Below are 18,384 nucleotides of genomic sequence, written 5' to 3'. Positions count from 1 at the left end.
CTTTAACTTTGCATGATTTGGGGTTTTTTTCTGGCCTTGCTTTTTCCTAATCAGCCTTTGCTGAGGGCAGGTTGTCACTACATTAGGTGTGGCTGGATCACTCAGTTACTCCAGGTGCAAAGGACCTTCTTTCCTGTAGAGGAGGCTGCCTGTCACTTTTCCACTTGTGTTCTAGGCTTGCCACCTTCCAGTCAGTGAGCAATACAGAAAGAGGGTGGAGGAGTAGGCTCTTCTGGGGATAAAAACCACTTTAGCCTAACTTAAAATCACATAATCATTCCAGTGTCGTTAAAAAAAAAATTATTATTGAGCTGTATTCAGTGAAGCACTTGTGCAGTGATGCCTCAAAAGGAGAATTTTGTCTACTGTGCTCTCTGAAGTTTCATTAACATTATTAAGTTTCACAGCACTTTGTGTGCCAATTATACACAAAGGGCATAGGACTCTCCTATCACCTGAACTGCACTTTTAAATTGAATTCAAAGTACTCCAGTGATCAATTTAACATGCTTATGTGTACAGTACAAATAAACCCACGTACACATTTAACAATGTTTTAATAAAACAGCTTATAAACCAGAGTCCTTGAACTGCAACCATATCCATTTTGATACTCTTTATGAAGTAAACGTGTTCAAATATGACCTATTTTGATAAGTGCTGGAGAATACTGAGTGTGGCATTTTGAAATCAGATCTCTTATTTTTTGTCAGGTGGAACATGGCAGCGGTCATCCAAGAGACTTGTACACGTAAAACTTCTGGTTCAACTTCCGATGTCAGTGAAAGACTGTCTTACCTACCTGAAAACTTAAAAGACAAACTTCTTTCATTTCAGAAGAAAGGAATTGTGTTTGCATTGGAAAGAGGTGGCAGGTAAAACTATCTTAAACATGGAACTGTCAATCCCTTTTAGGAGTGGGGAAACTAACCTAAGTAGTTACAATGGCTCCAATATATTTTCTGAATGTTATACTGAATTTCTAGACCTGAATCATTAAGTAGTTGAAGCTGAACCCAAAAGCTTATGGTATTCTTCAAGTATTTAGAATAGGAATTACTTGTGCATGTAGGGGAGGAAAAAGAATCAGGAGGTGCAGGGAATTAGGACAACACAAATCTTTATGACTGGGTGCGAATAGCATTTATAAGCAAATGTAAAATGAATTTTTTATCCATAGGATGAAGAGTAGAAAAAGGTAACATAATGACTATTCAAGACAATCATCAATCTAGTTAAATTGCTTTGTACATGTTACAGACTACCTTTGAACATAGCGACCTGGAATGTCAGAGAGAAGCTGCCCCTTGGCCTCTTCCCCAAATGCACTTGTCTTCTGTTAAAGGGTTTTCCAGCATGCACCCACCCCCTACACACATGCTTGCAGCTTGAAATGTGCTGTCTAGGAAATGTTTGGCCGCTTGATTATGGCTGGCATTTCCCCCCAGCTATAAGTTAATTCGCTTTTCACTGGTTAACATGTATGGGTTGGTGTTTTGTTTAGAATTGGCTTGATCTGGACTGCAACTCCCATCATCCCTGACCACTGGTCCTCCTAGCTATGGATGGTGGGAGTTGTAGTCCAACAACATCGGAGGACCCAAGATTGAGAAAGGCTGCTCTAAAGGCTCAATAGTCTTTTTTACCATTCAACACTTTTCCCTCCTGATGGAAGTTTGACACAGCCTTTTTGTGAATGGAAAAGTACTTCACATAATTGTCAACGTGATGCCACTCATTGGGACCATTTTAACTTAACATTCCATGCACAAGTCATCTGAGGCTCTATTTTTGGTGAAGTACCCTAATTCTTGCAAGACAAGTCATCTTTGTTACAGATACAGGACCGCACAGTTGTGTTTAATGATATACACATTTTTTTAAACGCACCAGGCTCACATTCCTTAAATAAACCCCTATATGAGAGAGATGTTAATGCTAAAGTCTTGGCTTGTGAGTAGGATGCAAATTATATGCTAGAGTGTTACATAAAACTGATTCACATGAGTGGGTGAAAATCTGGAACTCCAAACTGAGGGGAAACAGCACTCTTCCTCGATACAGTCTGTTCTGCTAGGAAGTGTGAGTCCTGTTCGTAAAAGGAAGCAGGGGACTCTTTGGTACTAAAGCCAATTTGCTTTTGTTATTTATCCTTTTGTTTTTCGAAAACATAAGAAAAGCCTGCTAGATCAGACCAGTTGCCCGTTTAGTCTAGCATCCTGTTCTTACAGTTGCCAACCACATGCCTATGGGAAGCCCACGAGCAGGACCAGAGTGCAGCAACACTTTCTCCCCCTGTGGTTTCCAGCAACTGGTATTCAGAAGTATACTGGAGCTAGAACATAGGCATTAGAGTTATTAGCTGTTGATACCTTTGTCTTCCATGGATGTATCTAATCCTCTTTCAAAGCCATTCACTGCCTCTCGTGTGAGCAAAATCCATAGTTAATTACGAACTGCGTGAAAATTTACTTTCTTTCGCCTGTCCTGAATCTTCCAGCATTCAGCTGCATCGGATGTCCGTGAGTTCTAGTGTTATAGAGAGGGAGAAAAGCTATTCTCTGCCCTCTTTCTCCATACTGTGCATAATTTCATGTTACCTCTTACGTTTTCCCTAAACCAAAAATCCCCAAATCTTGTAACCTTTCCTTCATAGGGCAGGTGCTTCATTCCCTTTATCATTTTGGTTGCCCTTTTATCTGAATCCTTTTCAGCCCTACAATACTCTTTTTGAGAGGAGGCAACCCAAACTGTTCACTGTCCCAACTGCAGCCACTCTGTAGGTTTGTTATAATGGCATTATATCAGCAATTTTATTTTCACTTCTTTTCCTAATGATCTCTACCATGGGATTTGCATTTTTCACAGCTGCCAGCCACTGGCTTGACATCTTTATCAAGCTGTCCACTTCAACCCCAAAGTCTCGTTCCTGGTCAGCCGCCCACGAGCGTATTTGTGAAATTAGGAGTTTTTGTCCAACCTGCATCAGTTTACACTTGTTTATTTTGAATTGCGCTTCCCATTTTACTGCCGATTCACTCAGTTTGGAGAGATCCTGCTGGAGCTCTTTGCAGACCTGTTTTGGTTTTAGCCACCCTGAACTATTGCGTATCAGTTTGGATAGGCTGTTGGGGGGCTGCTGTGGGGAAATAAGATCCTGCCAACCCCATTATGCACACACAACTCTACAGTCTATCCAGTGCCTTGCCTGTCACTGCTCAGCTTTATGGCCAAGTGGAGTCTTGAACCAAGGTTTCCCCTTGAAAGTCTCAACACCCAAACTTTATTGCTACATTTCCTGTGTTTCCTTTTACTCATTGCAATGCTGATAGTGTCAGTGCCACAGATGAGTAGTTCTTTCATATTGTAGGTGCACTTTCAATCTATTTCTGGACTATACTTTAAAGCAACTTTCACCTTCTCCAAGAAGATTTTTGTGTGCCCCTCTCTGCCTTTGGTCTTATTTTACAACTGCTTATACTGTACAGTATTACTTGTTTCAAAGCGCCTAAATCGACTAGGCACTATATATAAAGCAAACTAAAATGCACTAGCTTGCCCTTAGGCTTACATTTTAAGCAAGATGAGACATGGAAGGAAAATGGTGGTAAATAGTTAAAATGATATTGAATAAATATTGAAATTAAATGACTTTTTAAAAAGAAATTCACAACGATGCTAAGTAGCATAATTCCCTTTATTTTATTTTTCAAAGCGTAGAAGTAGTAGTAGTAACATTCCTATCCTGCCCATTCACTATGAAACCCTGTGGGATGGGGAGCCTATGGCTCTCCAGATGTTGCTGGACTCAAATTCCCACCGGCCAAGCCAGCGTGGCCAATGATCAGGGGGGATGGGAGTTGTAGTCCGATGACATATGGAGGGCCAAAGCTTCCTCACAATTGGGTTAGGTTGAGCTCAAATCATTTTGTGAGCTTCATGACTGAGTGGGGATTTATAACTTTTCTATTTTAGATAGCTTACTGTAAACTAAAATAACATATATTCTTTTAGTGTGGGATGGGGAACAATTGCTTTCCCTGCCTTTACCTTGGAGTTCAAAAAGGACAAGTATCTAATTCACTGCTGTTAGGTTACAAGAGGCATTCGTATATTTTTACACTTACGGGTGGAATCAACTTGGGATCAGGATAGCATCTAGGGTGCTTTATTTTTATTACTTAGTCTCCAGGTAAACTATTGGCCATGGTGTTCTCTTAGCAGTTTCATTCAAGAGGGGAAGAATCTAGCACACAGAGTATTATTCTTACTCTCTTTATGACATATTTTGTCCTTGTGAGCTGAGTTTAGAGCCTGAAATGAAATGGAATGCCTTATCCCCCTCAAATTAGCGTTCTTGGATATAGCTGTCATATAGCTGTCGTGAGCAGATGGTATGTGAATGATCTAGTCTCAATTGGGTAACTACCAGTTAAAAGGAAATGACTAATTGAACTTCAAAGAACAAGTTGTCCTGCTCGATGCAGTCAAAATATGTGACAGAAATCAGATTTGTGCCTCAAATTTTTTATCTGAAGATTGCTTCGGAAGTACATAACCTTTCTGTTGGCGTAGGCAGCGTGCTCTAATTTCATTAACTCAGGAAGCAGTGAGGAAAAGCATATAACTAACAGGGCTTGGGGTGCGGGACTCTGGATTTTCTTATTAGGATAAGGAATATGATTCTGAATTACTGTATCTTAACCATGGGGAGATTTCATTTTGTGGCCTACGTAATCGCTTCATTCTGCCCACAGTGGCAGATGGAATAGTTAAGTAGACATGATACTATCAAGTATGTGATAATTAGATGTTTCTCTATAAAGAATGTGGTAGTTTTCTTTTTAGATGTCACTATCACAGCATGGGGACACCAGCTTTTTAAAAGCAGTATCTAATGGGCTAAAAATGTTATTGTACCTATAAGCAGATCTACCTCCCTGCTGGTTTTCTGGAGCCTGACCGAAACCTCAGTTTTTAGGTTCTTTTTAGAAACCCCTAAAGAGGTGTAGGTGGGTGTTTTGGAAGCTGTGATTATTTTTTGTTAAATTGCTGCTGGTTTTCTATGCTTTACGCTGTTGTAAGCCATGTTGACCACAGTGGTACCTCGAGTTACATACGCTTCAGGTTACAGACTTCACTAACCCAGAAATAGTACCTTGGGTTAAGAACTTTGCTTCAGGATGAGAACAGAAATCATGCTCTGGCAGTAGCAGGAGGCCCCATTAGCTAAAGTGGTGCTTCAGGTTAAGAACAGTTTCAGTTTAAGAACGGACCTCCGGAATGAATTAAGTACTTAACCTGAGGTACCACAGCATTTTCTACAAAAAGATGGGATGTAAACATTTCAATTTATTACTTTTTTAACAACATTTATTAACAACAATAGCACCGCTCTCTGGGCACCTTAAAGTACCTGAACAAATTTAAAATATCTCAACCAGCCACAAATAAATAAAATTGCAGATTCAAACAGATTTTTTAAAATAAGAGATTTTGAAAGGTCACAGACACCACAAAGAAGCAGCTGGGCAAGCTTCTCTGGAGGTAGAATTCCACAACCAGGGTGCTACCACCTCTCCCTAGAAGCCAACTGATATGCCTCAAATGGCAGAGGCACTCAGAAAAGGGCATTCGAAGATGTTTTCAGGCTCCAGGTGGTTAGATTTCGAAGGAGGGGGACTTTGAGGTAACCTAGTACAAGGCTTTAAATGTCAAAACCAGCATTTCTGTTGGGCCTGGAATCAAGCAAGCAGCCAGCACAGATCATGAAGTAGTGGCATACTGTGTCAAAATCATCCAGCTGCAGTGAACTATATAGCAGACTTACCCTGGATTTGCTGAAGTTTCCAAACCATGTTCGAGGGCAAACTCACATGCAACGCATTGGAATAATTCAGCGATGTGAATAAGTGGTTGTTATGTGAACCCTTGGTACATGCATCATTTGTGGTGTTTATTTAAATACCTTTACATCACAACAGCTGCACAACTCTTAAGCACCTCAGCTGTCTGATCTGACAAAAAAGGTAAAGGTAGAGGGTTTGTTATCAACAAACCAATTCAGACACTTCTCTCCAAATTTCTGCCCAATAACGTCTAGTAGCCTTACGCATGTTGCTCAGAGCAAAGCTGAAGGACCCATAACAGAAGTCTTGGTGGTTGTTTTTTAAGTGATGAATAATCACCCAGTACCACTCTCTGGATTTTCATGCAAAGAGTGAGCATACGCCACCTCAATGTCATGGTATCTCAGACTAAAGTTAAATTTGAGTTCCCAAACCACCTTGAAGAAAAGCATCATCACCACAGGCAGAGTTTATGCCTTGTTTTCTCTCAAAGCAGTCTGCATTTTCTTGGCCCATCAGTTTTACAAAGCAGCATTCCAGTGCCACTACAGCACTGTAAATAACTTTCCTGTGCCACCACTGTCCAAAGAGTGTCCAAAACACTGTCTTAAGAACAAACTTATGCTGCAACCAGTTAACTTGAAGCATGAACTGAGCACCACCTGCATGGTAGCCAGCGCTGTCAAATGGATGAGAAAGTCTAGATAAGGGAGCAGCATTGCATGCCAGTTCTTCAATTTAACTGAATTCATGACAGTTCTCAGAACTGTTTTTCGTTGCTTCTGCTCCATGGACCTGCAGTTCTCCATCAAAAACCATGCAACAAATGTGTCAATTCACCTACATAAATGTGGCTTCTAAGTAATATAGGACCTATATGATCTTTCTCTGTGTATCACTTAGCTTCTTTTTTGAGCTGGTGGAAGCCTCTTTGCCACAGCATAGGCATTTGTGAACAGAATAGGGTAGGAGGGGAAAATTGGCAAATCCCCCCCCCCCCAATCTGCTTCATACCTTTGGGAGACCCTTCAGAACAGTTTGGGATTAAGAAGAGGAGAAATGCCAAACACTACCTCCCTCCCCACACGTTTCACTTTGTGTGTCCTCCGCCAAATCAAAGAGCTACATGGTCCCTCACCCATTTTTGTTCTCGCAACATATGCTAGACTGTGAAAGAAAGATGGGCCTAATGTTACCCAGTGAACTCTATGGCTGAGTGGGGATTTGATTCTAGATCACAATCCAGCACTCTAACCGCTGCACCACATTGAGCCTTCAAAATAGTGCTGTGGAGAGGATTTGAACCTACACAAGGAGTCCTCATTGAATTTCTAGTCCAATACCGTAACTGCTCAGCCACCACATTTGAAAACGTCCTGGTGTATATGTAGTTGTGAGTTCTTTTAAAAGTTGAACCAAGAGCTTAGGAGACATGTTTAGTGGGACTTTCCCCCTTCTTTTCTCCCAACAGGCCCCCTTGCCATATCGGGAAAATGCCAGGTGGTTTTCCCTGCAGCATAGTTATGGCTGGGACCTATTTGCTGTTCAAGAGTTTAAAGCCCATGGAATTACTTGCATTACTTAGATCCTGGTCAATATTAGCATTAAACAGTGTTGAAGAGAAATTGTTGGGAGTTTTATATCTTGGAAAACAAACGTGTTAGCAAACTGTATAGAATGCATGCTTTATCAGTTAAAGTTCTGGGTTACCTTCTAATTTTTATTTTTATTTTCACCTCTAGGTGTATGATTGCAGATGAGGTAAGTGGCTCTTTAGCCATTTAATCTATTCTGTAACTGCTTACTTTGGGTTAAACTAGTGTGCAACTGTGCATATCTTTTTTCTATAACCTATTTAGATATTTGTAAATCTCTTTGAAATGATTCATGGGGAGCAATTCGTAAATAATAAAATGATGTGTGCGTAAAAGATTAATTAAAAGGATAATTTCCCCATACAGATACTTGGTGCAAATGTAAACTTTAAAGTAGTGACAATCAAAATGGGACTTACTAATCAACTTATTGAAAATGTGGAACAATGAAGTCATCCTCAAGTAATATGTTTTCATAGACCGAAGTGCCTCTCAGTTTTGCTGAAAGGTGAATTTGATATTCAGTGAATATTTTTCAGCGAGTTAGATGTAGAAAAGTGTAGCTAAACACTGCTTACACAATGCAACCTGTTCACCACTCACTCCATCCTCTTGCCCCCACCCCCAATCCTTGGGAAAGTGCCTGTAACAGCCAGGAATGGAGTGTGAGGGCATCAGCTATAATGGGAGAGGAGAACTGGGCAGCCTTGCACAAACCTAAGTGCCTTCCCCTTATGAAAGGGAACTCCAAATCTTAGCCTATGCCATGCTATCTAAATAGCCATAACGCTAGCATTATCATTCTTCAAACTGTGTGTATGTGTGAAAGAAAGATTTCTTAGTAAGTAACTTTAGAACTGAGTTGGGACAAACAATAACCTTATCTCCTGATTTTAATTACCGGTGTTCGTTGTTAGTTCAAGGTAACTGCCCCTTTAATTGAAAACTCCAGCTGAATGGCGAAATGCTCATGAATTTATTCATTTTCAGTCAATTACCACCTTCACGATTACGTTACCTTTTAATTTGAGAGAAGCAAGTGTCTCAGTGTGAAGAAGCAACATAACAAAGGGTAGCTATTTCAGACTACAGTCATAAGCACATTTCAGGAAAGTAAGTTTCCTTAAAGTCAGTGGGTTATATTTGTAAGGCAGGCTGCAATCTTCTGCATACTTACCTGGACACAATGGAAACAGACATAGAATTGGGTTATCTTCAGTAGATTAATACTCAAAACATACAAGTTTATTCTTGTATGTGTTATGAAGAAACGATGATAAATTCACATAAACAAGTGTTGAGTGGAACCCGAAGATAATGTGCTGGTTGCTGCTGAAACACTATCTGTATACGAATATAATGCAATTTACTATTTGGTGGAATGAATTCCAAAACTGCAACTCTTTACTCAAATTGTCCTTTGGATTTCAAAGACAGAATTTTTAATGATGGAATTTATAAGATGAAGATGAAGTCAGATTAACTTTAAACTAGCTTGTACACTTAAGATTTCCCTAAATGGTGAAGTTAGACAGCCCACAGAATCAGGATGATTTCAGAGGAAAAAACTACCTTTGCACAACTATTCTGGGATCTTCTACACACTTCAGTGTGTTATAGGGAGATTTATTTATTTAAGTACTTCTTAACTGCCCTTCATCGTACAAACGTGAATAAAAACTAGTTCATATGCAACAAATATACCTTGGCTCCCAAACGCCTTGGGAGTCTAACATTTTGGCTCCCGAACGAACAAAAACCGGAAGTGAGTGTTCCAGTTTTTTAACATTTTTTCGGAAGCCAAATGTCTGACGGGGCTTCCATGGGTTCCAATTGGCTACAGGAGCTTCCTGCAACCAATCAAAAGCCATGCTTTGGAAGTCAAACATTTCGGAATTTGAACGTTTCGGAAGTTGAACGGACTTCCAGAATGGATTCTGTTCGACTTCCGAGGTATGGCTATACAGTTTTAAAACAACAGTTTTTTTTTACAAGGACAAGAGCTAATGCTGCAAAATCTAAAAAGCAGAGTAGGGCATACGAAATCATCTGTGATCTAAAATACCTGGGCAATCTGGAAAGTTGCAATCTGACAGGAAAGCTTGTGTTGGCCTCACCTGGTGTGTTCCTCGGGAAAGTGGCATAAGAAACTGCCTTATACCAAGTCAGACCATTGGTCCATTTAGTTCAGTATTGTCTGTATACTAACTGATAGCTGCTCTCCAGGGTTTCTGGCATGGGACACCCCAGTCCTAACTGAAGATGCCAGGGATTGAAACTGCAACCATCTGAATGCAAAGCAGATGCTCTACCGCTGTGCCATGGCCCTTTCTCTTAGCATGCTAAAGGCAGGGTGCCACCACAGAAAAGGCCCTTTCCTTTGTGGAAACATGTTTTCCTCTGCTAAAGAGTGTGTCTGAAGATCTTGGGGCAGAAGATCTTAAGACATAAGCAAGCTGGTATGGGAATAAGAATTTTAGTTCCACATCCAAGGGACCATGATTATTCTGTGGGGTCAACGTAAAAAATCATGTGAATTCAAAACGATGTGTTTTAGTTCTTCCTGATCTAGCATCCTGATCCATGGAAAAATAAGTATATGAGTATTGGAGGGGGGTGTTTCATGTGTGTTGCGAGGGAGAATGAGGTATATTTTGTAGGTTTGTATATCTGTGGATATGTGAGTATGGGGGCTTTATGTCTACCCTTCTCCTTCTAATGTCCTTAACTGAGCAGGTGTTGGAAGTGATTATCTTAGTCTCCTCAAAATGCACTTAAGTTGAGTAATACATTTTGGAGGTTCTAAGGTGGCTGCCATCTGCAAATGAAAAGTGTAAACAACTGATAGGACTTTTTCTAGGTAAACCACTGATAAGGGTGTTCCCTGCTTTCATACAATTAAGCTTTTCTTCTTTTTATTTCAATTTGTTGTGACTTAGATGGGCTTGGGGAAGACGATTCAAGCAATAGCTATAACATACTACTACAAAAATGAATGGCCTCTGTTAATAGTGGTACCCTCCTCTCTGAGGTACCCTTGGGTTGATGAGATGGAGAAATGGATCCCAGAACTTTCTCCAGAGGATATCGTCGTTATTCAGAATAAAACTGACACCTGGTAAGTGGCATGCTATCAGTCGCATTGCTTTGCCATCCAAACAGTAGCTCTGAAGCACTTAAGATGGTGGGTTTTTTTGCCGTACTTACAAATCTACTTCCATTGTTAAGAGCGTGCTGGTCTGGTTTGGACATCTCACTAAGCCATGATTTAGTCCAACATGCAGAAGCTGTAATGAACCTGAGCAAGCCCTCCTGCCCATTTCTGGCATGCTTGGAAGGAGAACTTTAGCAGCCTTTTGTTTTGCTTCCACTGAATCTTGGCTTGTTGCTCACACACCAGGCATCGTCGTTTAGTTTCAAAGCAAATCAACTTCAAACCATGCATTCTGAAGCTGCCTTGTTAAACTAGTCATTGTGTGATGTGTGAACACAACTTCTGTGTGTTTGAATATCCATAAGCACAGCTTTACTTCCTTTACTTGTGACAGCTATTGGTTCGGCATCTACTATTATCCTCTATATTATGAGTGAAGTACCTCAACTTTCTCTGATGTTTCTTTTTCTGAATTAATTAATTAATATAAATAAAATACTTTCAAATGCTCAAACATTTTTGAAAGCAAAACACGTCGGGGTTAATTGAAGTACAAAACAAGAGCGGTATTAAATTCTATTGCATCTTTTGCCAGTCTTCTTTTGGCAACCTAAAACTTCTGTGCTGTATCCAGCAGAGTAAACACAAGCTAGATAAATATAAATTAACAGAATTTAGCTAGTTTGCCATTTACCTTTACAGCAATCCATTTATAACTTGATGAATGTATGTTTTGCTCTCTCCTTTTTCCTAGGAGAATACCTACAAGCAAAGTCACTGTTCTGGGTTATGGCTTGCTAACTTCAGATGCAAAGACTTTAACAGAAGCTCTGTACAAACAGAATTTCAAAGTGGTGGTAGTTGACGAATCACACTACATGAAATCCAGAAATGCATCTCGCAGCAACATTTTGTTACCTATTGTACAGAATGCCACTCGGGCCATTCTCCTCACTGGAACTCCTGCGTTGGGAAGACCTGAAGAGGTTCTGAATATCACTATGTGATACCTGGTTCACATATCACAGCCAAGCCATGCTAGGCCACTGGGAATATACTTTGAGTGTGTCTCTTCCCCTCATACTGTGTTCCTTATCTCACTTTATGGTAACCCTAAGTTGCCATGATGTCTGCTTTCCAATTATATTGTTTGCAGCATCCATAGTTAGTCTGATTAGGATTACTCGGCAAACTGTAGGGGCCACAAACCAAACCAGGAAGAGAGGACAAGAAATTGGAAAAAAGGAAGGGGAGGTAACACAGGCACCCAAGGCATATTCCTGACTTGCTATGACATCTGAACTGGGCATCAAAGTAAAATAATTTATTTAACATTTTATATATAGAGAGAGAGCACTTAATCATCAAAACCTCTAAGCAGTTTACAAAATAGTATAAAATATGCATTATAAATACAAATAAAATATACATAGTTTCTTCCTTTATATTGTACAGTGTAATTCAGATTATTCTATAGTTTAATACATTTTTTTGTACTGCTTACCATAAGGATTTGTGCAGAGCACATTTTTGGAACTATGGGTATGACAGTTGGGCTGGAGTAGATGAGCATAATTCCCTCTCAGTAGAGAAATGGTGGACTATTGCTGTGGTAGAAAGCGTTTTAAGACTACATAAGCAGTAAGGTGATAAAACAAGACACCATTTTATTGAATTTGAAAAAAACAACCATTTGGTTAAGCTGTTAGACAATTCCTAGACTATGCATCAGTAGCCAGGGCAAGGCATCTAATTTTGTGCTGGTGATGTCAGAGGGGCTACTTGGAAGTTGCCCATGACTGTGATGCAGTTTTCGGAATGGTGCTGGTTATGCACATAGAAGCAGAATGAGTGTCTTTCAGATTTTGAGGAAATGGTCATCTTAATAAAGTCCGCTTACGATGGTTTTTACAGCTTTTCATGCAACTTGAAGCGATTTGCCCACGAAAATTTGGCACATGGAATGACTATGCAAAAAAGTATTGCGACGCACATTTCAGGTACTAGTATTTCAGCAATTTTTACTTCCCTATTGATGTTTGTTTTCCCCCTCTTGATCATTTTACTGATTTAATTGCTTGAGATTGTGATGGACAACCTTTTTCTGTAGAGGCTCTAAATCTTCAAGAAGTAAACTTTCAGGGACTATGTAACTGTGGTTGATTGGGCAAACCCCTTTTCTCTCCTTCTGCCTCTCCCCCTTTCCTCGTCTTCTCCCCTTTCTAACTGCAAGAAATTGGGCTGAGCTGTGGTTTAAGATTTCATGTCTGTGTTCTATATTTATTCTTCATGGGCTGGATTCAACTAACCCATTGTGTGAGCAGAAGCCAGCGAAAGGACTCTCACTAGTGCATCAGTGTTCCCCACCACCACCACCACATGGCCCCTGAACTTCTCCCAAATCCATTCTGAAACCAGAACAGTACATGGAGGGGAGGAGAAAGGAGATAGTTCCATCTGGCAAGCAAAAATCTTTGTGTCTCCTTAGCACTACTTTGAATACTATCCCAAGGTTTTATTTATGAACTGTCCAGATGGCTTGTTGTTAATGGGTGGTGCAGTAATCTTACAAGTAAGGGGAATAATAATAATAATAATAATAATAATAATAATAATAATAATAATAATAATTTATTATTTGTACCCCGCCCATCTGGCTGGGTCTCCCAGCCACTCTGGGCGGCTTCCACAGAAACCAAAAATACAGTAAAATCACACATTAAAAACTTCCCTGAACAGGGAAGTAATAGCTCACCATTTTCTGGGTTAGGTTGCATTATAAGCTCAAGGTTTTTTTTGCATGCACACCAAATCTTTCCCCATGTTTCTTCATGCTGAGTCTCACATTGGGGGGTCCCCTTGTGAGGCTGTTTAAGGTGCTGGTTTTGACCTTTAAAGCCCTATGCGGCCTAGGACCCACATACCTATGGGACCACCTCTCCTGGTATGCCCCACGGAGGACCTTAAGGTCCACAAATGACAACACCTTGGAGGTCCCAAGACGCAAGGTAGTTAGATTGGTCACCACTAGGGCCAGGGCCTTTTCAGTACTGCCCCCGACTTGGTGGAACGCTCTGTCACAAGAGACTAGGGTGCTGCGGCCCTTGACATCTTTCCGCAGGGCCTGCAAGACAAAGCTGTTCCGCTTGGCCTTTGGTTTGGACTCAGTCTGACCCTTATGTCTTCCCTCCCCTTACGGTTTTGATCTATGGGCTACTTTTAAAATGAGATTGCATTTTAACCTGTATTTTAAATTGGGTCGTCCCCCCATTATGTTTCTATTGTAATTTTACTGGTGTTAGCCGCCCTGAGCCCAGCTCTGGACGGGGAGGGCGGGGTATCAATATTATTATTATGAGGAATGTTTTGCTTATGACAGGACTGAGAAACTCCATGAGTGGATTTTGGCTTGCCACACAGAATGACTCCTCCCGCCCACCCAAACATGCTCATCCAATCCTGTTAGGGCCAATTTTTTGGGGTGGGATGGAGGGCAGGGAAGGCCCTGTTGCACAAGAGGAAGTTTTTGCTCAGGGCTTCCACTGACAGGACCAATTAGTTGAACCCTCTTTTCTTGAACCAGCTTTGGCTTTGCTACGAGAACTGAATCCACACACAAAAAGGAACACATAATTTGTTTCAAACGTCTTGCTATCATTTTGTTACCTAATTTATGAAGGAATTTGGTTCAGCATGTTTAGGGAAGTTTTTTATGTTTTATCGTGTTTTTAATCTGTTGGGAGTCGCCCAGAGTGGCTGGGGTATAAATAATAAATTATTATTACTACTAAATTTTGTGTTTCTGCAACTTGATTGAGAGATCAGCAACATTGTGGCTGCAACAGATCACTGAGATACCCCTTTATATGGTTTGCTCTTTTTGCAGAGGTGTGGAATGCTGATCAAATAGACTTGTGTGCTTCTTCTTTGTAAAATCAAATGCTAACTAATGTTGATTTAAATTAAGTGTCCTATTTTTCACTGCTCTTTAATTGCTCCAGATTCTTTGGTAAAAGACGACAGTGGGACTGCAGAGGAGCTTCAAATTTAGATGAACTGCACCATTTGCTAAGTGATATAATGATTAGGCGTCTGAAAAATGAAGTTTTAACTCAGTTGCCACCTAAAATCAGACAACGGATTTCTTTTGATCTTCCCCAAACTGCTTCTACGGTAAACCAGTGTACTATTAGCTGTGTGATGGTGGTGATTCATTTTTATGGTTTTAAGTGTTGTGTGTAGTATACACACAGAATTACCTCGCTCTGAAAACTCTCGTCGTGTGACTTAACTACATTTTTTTAGCAGTTCTATTTAGTGCAACCCTATTCAAGAACCTCACCCTGTGTGGTTAAAAAACTAGGTTCGCCCAAGTATATAACTCAATGATTTCAGTGTATCCCTGACAACTTTAATAAAACTTAGTACAGCTGAACTCTTCAGGAACTTAACAGTACCTTTTAGAAGTAGTCTTTAACCTCTCTTTCAGCGGTTACTGAAAGAAGCAGTAACCAATAACTCCTATGAAAACAGTATCACTTTTTGCTAGTGGTGATATTCAGTTATTTATTAAAAAAGGGTTTAGAAGTCTTGTTTTGCATTTATTGCCATAATTCTAGGAGAACACTCTCTTCCTGCCTGGAACTTTTGTTTGAATACTTTAGCAAGTTGGAAAGCATACTTTTATACACAGTTAAGTCCCATATGAACTTTGTGTAAGATTTAGTAGTAATGGGCACTGTCCAGATAACCATGGGTAGCGTCCAGTGCAGGGCTAAGTGGGAAATGTACATGAGGACTGAGATCCACTTACATAATGGGAGTTCTCTCCATGCCCGCCTCCCCCCTCCCACGGCACCTGTTCTGGGGGTTCCTTCTACCCCACAGAGCAGATTTAGGTGCCTGTGGAGGAGGGAAGAGAGGGCGGGAAAGTCCTTCTGTGCAAGCAGACCTTGTTCCACACACAACAACAACAAAAACAACAACAACTTAGTTGAATACTGCCACAAGGAACTGATGCATGCTCAGTGCAGCTTTCAACACATTTTAAGAACCAAGAATCCCACTGGGTAATTTCAGAGGTACTTTGAGACACGGCACAAGGACAATTCATGGTCTTCTCACTTGGTGCCAACAGCTACTAAAGTCAGAGTTTATTCATTTAAAATAGCATTATGACTAATGGTCTGAAACAATGACAATTGCTATATTTTAAATAAGTAGCACAGTAAGTTGCACCGAATTAATAAGCACAACAGTGAAATGTTTTGTTATATTTGCAAAGGCATTAAAGCAAGGTGCTGTAAAAGTATAGCCCTGAGATCAATATGCTTCACTGTTTTTGATTTCTTCACCAGCTTTCAGTTCTTTTTGAGCCTTGAAGAAGGGGTGTTTTTAGCCATTGATATATGACTGAAACAGAATGAGCTGTAAATTCTTTTTATTTTGATATTTTTGTCCCGAGCTTGTCTTAGGCTTCTATTCTTGGCAGCAACATGCGCCTGACCTACCTCTGCACTAGAATTCCTCTGTGAAGAAGCTGGCATCTTTAGGGACTGTTGTTTTTCTCTTTTCTTCTCGGTAGCAAAAGTAGGGCATGATTCAGAGAAACAGTAATTGTTTTGCCCTTTCACATTTTTTGCCTCTAAATATTGCCATTCCCTCCTGTACAGGAATTAAATGCTAGCTTTGAAGAGTGGGAGAAATTAATGAGAGCTTCAAATTTAGATTCTGCGGAAAGTGACTTTTTCCAGGTGATGAGCCTAATTACAAGCATGTTCAAGCAGACTGCCATTGCCAAGGTAATCTTGACATGTCTTGCCATTTTTAACATTTATTTAAAGAATTGTACTGCCTTTTCCTATATATACAAATTTGTCAGTCCATTTGTTAGATTGTCTCTTCCTGTATGTTCCTGAAAATTATAGCAGCCCAGTATAAAGTGATTTTTCTGTCACTGTATTTTGTCTTGTATCAAACTATCATGGCAGGCATGGGGGGTGAACCTCAGGCCCAGGGCCCAAATTTGACCCTCCAGCCATCTCTGTCTGTCCCTCAGAGCTCTCTCTAGGCCCCACTCCTCACCAGCTGTGCTTTGCACCCTCCTTTTGTACTTTCCTTGTCTGGAATGTGTCCTGGAATGGTGAGGGAGCCTCTCGCTTGCCTGTATAGAGAAGTCTGGCTTCTGTGAGGCTGCAGTGTAGCCCACTGTACAGCAGAAAGGTTTGCGTCCATTGCTCTGGCCAGCTTTTGCCTCTGGCCTTGCTTGACACTGGCCCATGGCCCATGAGGGAATGAGTCCCTCAGAGTGAAAGAAGTATGGTTTTGAATGGTGTGCGGGATCCAAAGACACCCTTTGGTGAACAGAATTCCTTCCATTTTTGGAAGGGGCTCAGATGCATCATTCTGCAAATGGAAGTGCAAGATCATTTTGCAGATTTTCCCTGTAGGCTGTGCACCACCTCCCACACTGTTTCAGGGTTCCCCCCCCCCAAATGAAGGGCTGCAGGAGCTATTGGCAGAAACAGTCAAACCCCTCTCTCCCACCTTTCCCCACTTCCATTCATGGAAGCCTACACTGGGTCACACACTCATCTGAGAACAGAAGGACTTTGGTTCCTACCTATTGTCGTAAAGTATCTCTGAATTAATGAGCAGTATCCAGTTACACTGAAGATAAACTCTTGCCTCTAATTTTAGAATACAGGTTCAGGCTTTAGATAAGACAAGGCCACACTTTTAACTTTGTCTTTCAACTTAGTAGATAGTGTTCATGTTTTAATTATCTCACTTGGCACTCTCTTTAGCTGCAAATTTATTTTCAGTGCCAAGTTGCATTCCTGACTGCTTTTTAAGGGGCAGGCAGTAAGTAACACAGTGTACTTGTAGTAACAACACTTTGTGTTGATTCCAGAGAACTGTATTAGTGGCTCACTTACAGTCCTCCTCTGTGCTTCAGCTCTCATTATCCCCAATAGAAGCGCCGTATTCTAAAAAAAAACATAGTGGGGACCCAACACAATGTCCTGATGTCACACACGCAACATTGCACGACGTCCTGATGTCGCTCTGCGTTTGCTTTGAACAGCAGGGGGTCCTGGCCCACTCAAAACATTGAGGGAGCCCATTGAGGGAGGCTTGGCCCCCAGGAGTTGGCGTGCATGGTTCCCACAAAACCAATCCTGAAGGTCAGGCATCCTCAGGAATAGAATGGGATGTGGCCCAGCTGATAGAGCTGGGATTCAGCAGAAATAGTTATCCCCTTTGCACAAGCAGAAATGTCTTTCCATTCTCACAGTCTGCCTTCAGATACAGCCCTTAGTGGATCTACACTAATGATGATGTGCCAGTAAGATATATCTGTAAGATAACGTGGTGCATAGATTGGCTTTTTGTTTGCTTGGCACACTTCAGATAATGGATATTGTTCAAACCGAGAGAGGAAATTAACCTTGTATGCTAATGTAGTTTTCTCTTTTACATCAACACAAATTACTTTGTTTTATCCTTTTAACTGTTTTATTGCAACAAAATTCCAAGGTGCTTTGTATGTTTTAGGCAGGAGCAGTACAGGATTACATCAAAATGCTGCTTCAGAATGACAAACTGAAGTTTCTAGTCTTTGCTCATCACTTAAGCATGCTTCAGGCATGTACAGAGGCAGTGATAGAAAGCAAGGTAAGCGTGGCTTATTTTCTTCCACTGCTTTTTAAGGATCTTACTATCAAGCTCTAAACCAGTACGCATTCTTTTTGGTGCTTGCTTTAAAAAAAATGCTTGCTTTTTT

At 40.7% G+C, this 18,384-nt stretch overlaps 1 protein-coding gene across 6 annotated transcripts in view; it reads left to right on the top strand.

The window, feature by feature from the left end:
- ZRANB3 (zinc finger RANBP2-type containing 3) overlaps window positions 1–18,384 on the top strand; it is a 43,780-nt gene that overhangs the window by 5,070 nt on the left and 20,326 nt on the right. For all 6 annotated transcript variants that reach the window (XM_028744786.2, XM_077935569.1, XM_077935542.1 and 3 more), the window contains exons 2-9: window positions 714–875; window positions 7,592–7,610; window positions 10,384–10,562; window positions 11,353–11,584; window positions 12,513–12,598; window positions 14,600–14,771; window positions 16,271–16,399; window positions 18,156–18,275. In XM_028744786.2, coding sequence (XP_028600619.2) covers window positions 714–875; window positions 7,592–7,610; window positions 10,384–10,562; window positions 11,353–11,584; window positions 12,513–12,598; window positions 14,600–14,771; window positions 16,271–16,399; window positions 18,156–18,275 — 1,099 coding nt within the window. The remainder of the gene's footprint in view (window positions 1–713; window positions 876–7,591; window positions 7,611–10,383; window positions 10,563–11,352; window positions 11,585–12,512; window positions 12,599–14,599; window positions 14,772–16,270; window positions 16,400–18,155; window positions 18,276–18,384) is intronic.

This window comes from Podarcis muralis, chromosome 1, assembly GCF_964188315.1.
Source record: "Podarcis muralis chromosome 1, rPodMur119.hap1.1, whole genome shotgun sequence".
Classification (NCBI taxonomy): Eukaryota; Metazoa; Chordata; class Lepidosauria; order Squamata; family Lacertidae; genus Podarcis; species Podarcis muralis.
Note: the sequence above shows the minus strand (reverse complement) of the source record. Positions and strands in the feature narration are given on the sequence as shown.